General features: G+C 49.3%; 2 protein-coding genes across 2 annotated transcripts in view; one reads left to right on the top strand and one right to left on the bottom strand.

The window, feature by feature from the left end:
- Positions 1–9248, bottom strand: part of LOC135902510 (acetylcholinesterase-like) — a 42495-nt gene that overhangs the window by 32348 nt on the left and 899 nt on the right. The gene's annotated exons all lie outside the window — the stretch shown is intronic.
- LOC135902511 (histone H3.v1-like) lies at positions 3409–5802 on the top strand. The gene has a single exon (XM_065432617.2). It carries the CDS (start codon positions 3409–3411, stop codon positions 5800–5802), a length of 2394 nt encoding a protein of 797 aa, XP_065288689.1.

The following is a 9248-nucleotide window of genomic DNA, read 5'->3' as shown; positions in this document are numbered from 1 at the left end:
CACAACGGCCGTAATTTCTGCCGAGCGTTGCGGTTGATGTTGTAACGGAAGCCCCAAGACCATGGCACTCTATCGGAAGCGATTCCCGTCGGGTAGCCCTCGGAGTTCCGAGCCGGCGATGCATCCGTGTATAAGATCCACTATTCTGTGTTTTCGTGAAGATGTTGGGCTTGTGCTTCGGCGTCGTCCTGGTTAAGTGTCTGGGTTCACGTGCTGTGGTACAGGTTCGACTGCTATCTTGTAGAGCGTCGCCCATGGAGGCCGGGATGCTTCGAATGCGAGTGGTGGAGGTTTATCGTAGCCCAACTCACTAAATTAGAACTTGAGACTGACTCCAACCAAATAACTAAGCAGGGTGTACCCTTGTGCGGAGAGCTTGAAGCGAGTGTATTGTACTTCAGGGTAAAGTTGAGCCAGCTCGTCGAGTCCAGGAAAGATAACAGTCTCTCGAACCCCAGCGGACTTAGCGCATTGAGCAGTGCCCAGTAAAGTGCGATAGATTTGACGGAGCATGGTTTCAAGCTTGATATTGTTACGTACTTACTGAACAATGAATAAAAAAAAACAAGTTCGGAAAGAAGAGTGTACATAAAACAAAGCGCAAGATAAATACAGAAATAAAAGGGAGGAGCCGGCCAGTTGAACAATTGCGAAACTGTGGCACAACAACGCAAAGCTCAGAAAAGAACAATGACAGCGAGTAATGAAAAATATGGAGTTCATGAAAGTAAGCGTTTTAATGACTCTATTCCGTGGACGAATGAGTGATGGTGATGACAGGCAGGAACATGGAAAGGTCTATGTTCTCTGGTGGTCTTGCGCGGAATACGAAACATGATTCAAATGAGGAGTGCGGAGCAGGCGAGGTTACCGCGAAGGCGTTTGAAAAGAAACGGAAGGTCAGCGCGATTATTTCGACAGCGAAGTAAGGGCAATGTCTATAATCCAACAATACTTGGACAAAGTCCAGTGTCCATGTTGGCAAAGCGGTGATGATACATGTTTCGGAACTTTTTCTGGACCCAATCTATAATGTCACTGTTGGATCTTGAAATAGCGTTCCATTCGAGTTGAGGAAGACCGATTGTTGTGTACAACTTGCGGAACGGTGTAGGAGAATAGAAGTATTTGTGTAGTCTGCAAAAGAGAGCTCATACCCCGCATTGCAACGCGTTTAGTGTGAGCAGAAAAGTGTAAGATTGTATCAAGAAGTACACCGAGATAATTCGTCTCACAAAGCTTACACAGTGGTACAGAATCTACAGAATAATAAGAAGAAATTTTTGCTGTTTTGCGTGTGAAAGACGTGACTTTGGCCTTAGCAGCAATAATCTGCACCTTTTAGAGAAAGAAACCAGGTCAGTCTGCAGGATGGGACAGTCATCAAGAGTATGAATTTCCTTTAAAATTTGATGTCACCAAAAAGAAAAATTCCGAATAGCAGAAAGAATGTCATTTATAAAAAAATTTAAGGAGTGCTCCTAATACTGCTTTGAAGGATGCTGCTAATTACCATGCAAAAAGACGTTTGGCTATTGGCGTTAACATAAGATGATCTATCAAGAAGATAACTGCGCATTATATTGACAGTTGAGGAGTCAACGCCAAAGTGCACATAAGCTTGATCAGAAGCAGACATCAAAAGCTTTGCTGAGGTCACAGTAAATGGTGTCAACTTGCCGCCTTTGAAGCACCGGCGCGGAGATTGGTGTCGTGAAACTTGCGAGATTTGTGATAGTGGAGCGGCCGGAGAGAAATCCATGCTGCTTCCGAATTAATGAGTTCTTCACTGTAAAAGAGAATATGTTCTGGAAACCAAGTTCAAAAATCTTATACGTGGCACATAGAAGAGAAATATGGCGATAATTTGAGACATAGGTTTTACAGCCAGACTTAAATACAGAAAAAAAAACACGGGCGATTTTCCACATGTGAGGGAAAGTTGAAGCATTCAAGGAGTTATTAAGTATAGATGTTAATATTGGAGCAAATATACTGCCGTGAGCATTTAGAATTGCGGAGGGGATGCCATCGGGGCTGCCGGATAGATATGGCTTCAAGCGCTTATGGCATTCGCTGATTGAACAGCGCGTACCAGATGTAGGAACCACCGTGTGCTGCTGACTGAAACCAGCGTTGAAACCTGAAGCTTTGTATAAGAATGAGAAAAGGGCGGTAAAACATTCCGCGACTGCTGGAACTTCTACTCCGCTAGAGTCAAGCAGGTGAAAACACTCTACACCTTTACTAGAGCGCTTCAGGATATGCTTCCAAAATTCATCCTGCCGGTCGCGGAGGCGCTCTATTCCAAGAACGCAATACATGAGTCGTAATACCGCTTATAGAGGCGCGATTGAATAATAATAATAATAATAATAATAATAATAATAATAATAATAATAATAACAACAACAACAACAACAACAACAGCCGGACTCCTGGCATTTTCCATGGTGGATTTGCATCGATCATATTTGTTTTAGTGAAACTGTGCAGCAATTGTGTTCTCTATTTTACATACGAAAAGGTTCAGAAGCCAGTCAACGTTGAGAGGTGGCATGCTTTCCATGAAACATTATGAAACATTCATGAAAATGGCGGCAATGGACACAATTCGTCGGTAGTTGCTCCGGAAAATTCTTGGCCTTTTTCTTTCTCTCTCTCTCTCTCTCTCGAGAAAACAGCAATACTAATGGAGGTCGTGTGATCGGGGGAAAACTACACGGTTTTCGCCTATATTGTCTTGCTTGGGCATTGCCCAGCGTAGAGTTGCCTTTGCCCGCCGTAAGGCGCCAGCGTCATCGGCCGTTTGGAAAGGAAAGAAAGTGCCAAGGCGGTTTTACAAAAATTTCTGGAGTGGCAACTCCCGCAGATTCTTACCAGCAGAGGTGAAGCCAGCGCCTTCCCTTACGCCATCGTTAAAAGCGTGCTGAACTAGGCGGAGAATAGTGGCATGTGCAGCCGCTCTTGCTCTGTGATAATACATTCTGGAGTGAATGAAAAATAAAAGCTTGTTGTTTGGGGCTAGAATATTGCCATTGGCTTAGTCGTCATATCGCGATCACCCATAACAAGTTCTAAAGACGTTCAATTTTGATCCTAAAACTGTTGCACAGACAGACACATGAAGACTCATCTGCATGGAAAAATTGGACGCTTCAAAACCGCTGAAACCGAAAAGAAAACGCTTCCTCGACTCTGCCACATCCTAACGTTAATGGATTCCCTTAGTAAGATGGCAACGGCCGGCTTCGATTTCAGGGCACCATCTCCACTCCGGAATTATTTTTTGTAAACCTCCTTGGAAAGGACATTGGCGAGGAAAAGAAAGAAAGGACCCACAACGCCCGTCGCGCGCCGGCCCGGCGGCCGAGTGAAGATCATGCCGACCGCGTTCCTCTGGTAGCCATGGACTACGGCAGTCCCAAAGACCTACCGACCTACTACGACGTGCCGTACTATGGCCTGGACCCAGAAGCCGACCAGCCGCGAGCCAACTCGCCGCCGGAGCACCCCTGGTACGCGGCCAGCCAGAGACGCCGCTCGAGCGGTCAGATTCAAATGTCGCTCATCTCGGAGGACGAGCTGGACCGTTATGCCACCATAAGGCCGCACACCGCGCGTCCCGGCGTTCCGCCGGGGCCCAACTACGGGGGACTGCGGCGCATATCCACCAACCTGGACAGGTACGTCAACCTGAGCGAAAGCGCAAACACGGTCACCGACTTCTCCGCGGTGTCCGAACAGCTGCTTCAGCTCTCGCAGCAACAGCTGCCGCGCTACGTGCCGAATCTGGCCCAGAAACCGCAGCTGAAGACGCCGCTGAGCGCGACGCTGGCCCCGAGCAAGGATGCGACGGCAGTGTTCGCCGAGCCTGCGGTGCCACCGCCAACGCCGGTGCCTGTTCGAGTACCAGAGGCGTCGGTGCCTCGACTAGAATCGCCAGTCGCAGTGGCAGCGTCGCTCGAGAAAAAATCCACAAATTCCCGAAGACGGGCGCAGCAGAACGCGTTCTTCCCCTCGGCGGCTGGGGTGAAGTCGGATCCGAAAGAGATCAACAATGTGGCCGTCTCTAACGCGCTCAGGGCGAAAAAGATGTTCCGCTCAGACGAGTGCGGCGACCGCAGCTGGGCGGTGCTGAGGCAGGACGCTACCGTCCACTCCCTCCCCGCAACAAGTACCGAAGAGGTGGACGTGGCTCAGATGCAGAAAGCGAGGCCAGCCGAACTGTCTTGCCCTGCGAAAATTCGGCGCAAAGACTCTCTTCCGCACCCTCCGCCGCCGATTCTGAGCGCATCCGAGAGCTCAGAGCCTTCTGGATCATCGGGAACGTCGTCAATGTCCAGCACGTCGAGCGAGTATTCGGAGGAAGACAGCGACACGTCGCAATCCATTTCCGCTTGCGGGGACACCGTGTCTAAATCCACTCGGCTTTCAAACAGAGAGAATCCACCCACTTCCTGTGCGGGAACGCCCTCGTCTGTGCCTATGACGGCTTCGTCGACCACCATGACTTACATCGCTGCGAAATCGCCAGACGCGACAGTGTCTTGCGCTTCGAAGCATTCTCCAGCAGCATCAAGGAAGTCCCGGGAGCATCGGTCGCCTTCAAGGACTCCGCCGTCTAACGCTAGGACGCCTACCGAACTTCGTTCCAAGTCTAAGACCCCACCACCCATTTCAGCCACCAAGATACCTGCTAGCGTTCACTCGCGATCAAGAACACCCGCGTCAACCACGAAGACACGCTCTACACAAAGATCACTGTCAAAATCACCCGCGTCCACTGCCAAGACAACTCCGACATCCACGAGGCCACCAACACTAGCAAACCTAACTCCTCCACCGTCGCCCAAAACACCGCACTCCATATTGAGGACACCTCAGCGCTCTTCGGTAAAGACAGCTTCTTCGCGGGCACGGGCTGTCGGTGCTGAGGAACAGGAACAGATGTCGAATTCAAGAATGCGTGAGTCAGTTACCGAAACACAGGAAGTGGAGTACGCACTGCCGGCACAAAGGTCGCAGCGAGACAACGAAGATCGGAGAAATCCAGGCGAGGACAATAATGGGGAATTCCATAGTGAGCAAATCTTCAACAGCCTGGGATCAAGTAAGCCTTCTGTTATCCAGCATAGTAGTCAGAATACTGAAAAGACTAAGCATGTGAGTGTGGGTGGCTTTCAGTCTGGCGTTAACCAAACCTCCCACTTGCCTCCGCGTCGTTCGTCCAGCCAAGAAGATGCCATCGTACCTAAGTTCACTCCACACAGCGCCGCCTTTATTCGACACGAAGCGGCGGCAGTTGCCAGGGTTCCGGTCACGTCGGTGTCCGTACCTGTCGCAAAGGGTGTCCGGGCCGCTAAAGAACATTCCACGGACCTGTCGTCCGTTTCCCGACTGACGCGACCAATCTCGGCCGCACCGATGAGAAACAGCCTTGCGTATCAGGCGGACAAGTTCCCCCCGTCAATAAGGGAAAGCCGGAGGCATTTGCAGAGTGCGAGTTCTGCTCAGACTTCGTCTAAGAAGAAGTTGCGTTCAACGAAGGTAATTCAGTACCCGGACCAAACAGGCTGCATGAAGCTGGCTTTTCCAGGGGGAGAGCTTGATTTCTCTAACTTCCAATCAAGTGAGGCATCTACCGGCCGACCGCTCATACCCCCTTCGAAGGACAAAACCAAAACGGATAGCTCGATGCTAATGCATCTGTGCGTTGCCATCAACGTGATCCTGTTCAGTGCGCTCAGTGGCATCGTGTTTGCTTATTTCTTGCACATGGGAACGATAAGGAAGGCGTAGACCCTGATACATCTGAGATCATGATGCTTGAGGAGGCGCTCGCATGACCATCGAGCTTGCGTTGTCCGGCCATAATAAATCGCTGGTACGAGGCAGCCTTCAAAAGTGAATTTGTTTGAAACCGCTATAAGCGGCCATCAAAGCAAGCTTAGTGTTTTACAGCGTAAGCCCCCTGTTATGGGCTCGTTCCCTCTTTCCACAGCCGTTTCGGTAGACGATGACGTCCGCCGCAGCCGCAGCCGGTGTCCGTCGCAGCTATCGCCATGCTGCTACCCGCTATGGGTGATTGGCCAAGAAATGGGTTCTCTCGAGGAAGAAGATTAAGGAGATCTACAAAAATGCTAGAATGAACAACGAACTAACCAAGCCCTTATACATATAGGACGCAGGGTGTTTTCCCTCGGCAGAGTAAACTAAATAGAGCTCAGGCCATTAACATTACGCTAAGGCTTTTGCAAACAAGAATCTATCCGAACCCGCTTCTAATCACGATCTATCCGGAGTTATCTACACCTACAACATGCGATAAATGTAACACCATAGATCTTAGTCATATTCTCTGGCGTTGGTCCGCGTTACATAGTGACAAGGACAACACTGAAGAGTGGTTTTTCCATCCATCCATCCATGAACACATGTATGGAATACTTGATTATATCAAGCAAGATAGGTGACTGTTTCATAGGGGATGGCAACAAATCACCAAGCTCATCATCATCATCATCATTAGCATTATCGTGCCACTTGCCGTGCGATGCGAGATGCGTGCTGCGTAGCATCAATACATGCGCACTTTGCATTGCAGTTGCATATTATTACACCAGGTGGCACGCCATGTAGCAGTTGCATGGGTTACAAGGTAGCTTGTGTTTCCAGTCAAGTATGTGGCTCCTACCCACCATGAGGGATTGGCCAAGAAATGGATGGATTGTCTTGAGGAAGAAAAAGAAGAATGATACGTAAACAAAAATGCTACAAGAAAACATGCATAGCATATTTTATTACATCAAGCAGGCTAGATGACTGCTTGTCACCGCCGCGTTTCAAAAGGGATATCAATCTGCAGCAGCATCGAATCGTGCCACTTGTTACAGTGTACTTTACACTTGTCACGCGATGAGGCATGCACGCCGCATAGCGTCGATACGTGCAAACTCTGCATTGCAGTTGCGTTGTATTTCACCATGTGTCCCGACATGCAGCAGTTGCATGCAGAGAGTTTCATACAATAATTACTGGAGGGAACTCTGGTGCTAGTGTCTACGGCAACTGCAATGGGAGCGGTTGCACGAACATGGGAATTATGGGAGGTACGTGGATTTGCCTAAACTTCATCCTTCTGGCTTTACGTCAAATGGCTTTGTGACTTTGCAAACTCATTTTCAACACTGTACTGCGTAATAAATAATCAAATAAACATAAAGATTTTCACCAATGTACTGCGCAATTAATAATCTAATAACCATAATTAAATTGTCGAACGGCAGGATTCGAACACATGACCTCTAGCGCAGATGCCTGATATTGAAACCATTAGGCCACAGACGCTTTTCCTTCTTTATTGAAGTAAGCCACAGACGCATGCATCGACAAGCGATGTGAAACGCCCTTATGAATATCGCGTGCATGCCAGTGCTTTGAGACGCTTGGCGCGTTTCGATTTGGCCACCTCAACAAGCTCAATCGTTACAAGTAGTAACAATTGTGCATCTTCGAAGCGTCCCTACGTGAGAGGCGCCCGCTACGTGCTAAGCGCATCCGGCAGGACCATAATAAAGTTTTCCAGTGTAGTCCTGCACTTCGAAGAGCTTGCTCTTTAGATTGCTCTTAAATTTAAGACAATGAAGGCTTGTAAAGCGTAATATACAAAGCCACAAGAACGTCTGAATCCACAGCACGGAGATCAGACAAATCCATGTATTTTCCATCATTCCCATGGTGGGTCAATGACTGCAGCGCCAGGGTTACCTCTAGTGTATTGTAGGAAACTCTATGGTTGCGTGTAGCAGTTGCATGTTGCACGCAGCTGGGCCTGGTTAACTCAAGTAGGCTAGGTGACTGTTTGTTACCGCCCCGTATCAAAGAGTATGCCAATAAATCATCATCGTCTTCAACTGCATTGAAACGTGCCACGGGTCAAGGCGGTCAAGGAGTGTGACATGTGCGCTGCGTAGTGTAGATACCTGTGTTTACTCTTCGGTGTACTTCGTGGCGCCTCCTGACAAGGTACGAACCGCTTCTGAAAAAAGCGAATCGTAGAGCTACGCGTGCGGCTACAACCAGGCAACATCAGGCTCAACCAACCGCTGCTTACCAACCAACCAACCATCAGCTTACGCTGTGACTGTGCTGGGTGTGCCGCGCAGGCTTGTGACTTTTTATGCGAAGCATATTTAAAGATGCCTTTCTTGGCGAGTTATCCCCACTTCTCTGTATGGTGTGTTTAAACGGCCCCTCACGTACCAGGCCCCATAGCACATTTTGGTTATACGCTGGAAGTTGTTACAAGTCCTCTAGGGAGCGTCCTACCGCAATTTTTTGTTTAATGGGCTCATTAATAGCCGAGATATAAATATTTCAGTCGAGCTACTAGAGACTTTTAGCGTGTCCGGTATTCCGGCAAGCGCGGGCGGTTTAGCGGGGGCGTAAACGTGAGCGGCCGGATTAATGGCGCCAACTGGTTGCGCAAAGCTCAACCACACAAACACAATGCTAATTATTATGTTCTGCTTAGCTGCTGGTGCACATTTTCGACAGTGGCGTAAATGCCAAAAATTTGCACGAGTAGCGAAGCAGGATGTAATGGGTTACTGCAGTTTCAGCTCTTTGCTGGTTGAATTCTACGCTACCAGGCGGCTGCACAGCTCTGGCCACTCACGTTTACGCCCCAGCAAATCCGGCAATCCGCCCAAATCACTCCCGTTTACCGGAATAGCTGACAAGCTAAATGTCTCTAATTATCTCCACTCGCCCCGTCTAGCCTCCGCAAGCGAAATTCCTTCCTTGTGTTCTCCCATATCGGACCTCGAGGAACGCGTGACGCATACGTCACGGGTCCCGCTTTCATTTTAAAGCGAAAGCTTTACTGGCCGCGAACTTACGATTTCGCCCTGGCGGTGCTCAGAGGAGGCACATGACGTCACACCGCGTTGCTCGTCACACCGCGTTCATCGTCGTTGCGCTCGCTTCCGCTGGCTTCGCCAGCTGTGTCGCATGCCTGATAACATGTCGGAGGATTTAAAAGGAGAGCTTGCGTGCGCCGCAACCACAGTTGAGGCGGCGACAGTATGGACGGCGACAATTCTGATAAGCAGGAGGCCTGGAATCGACATCGGAACGAGATGAAGAGGAAACGAATCGCCCAGGACACAAGCTAACAGCGCACCGAACGACTGGCTAAACGCCGCAACATAGCCAGACAACCAGACTGACCTGGACTTGCAATC

The sequence above is a fragment of the Dermacentor albipictus genome, chromosome 3 (genome assembly GCF_038994185.2).
Source record: "Dermacentor albipictus isolate Rhodes 1998 colony chromosome 3, USDA_Dalb.pri_finalv2, whole genome shotgun sequence".
Classification (NCBI taxonomy): domain Eukaryota; kingdom Metazoa; phylum Arthropoda; class Arachnida; order Ixodida; family Ixodidae; genus Dermacentor; species Dermacentor albipictus.
This window is presented reverse-complemented; position numbering and strand designations above follow the sequence as displayed.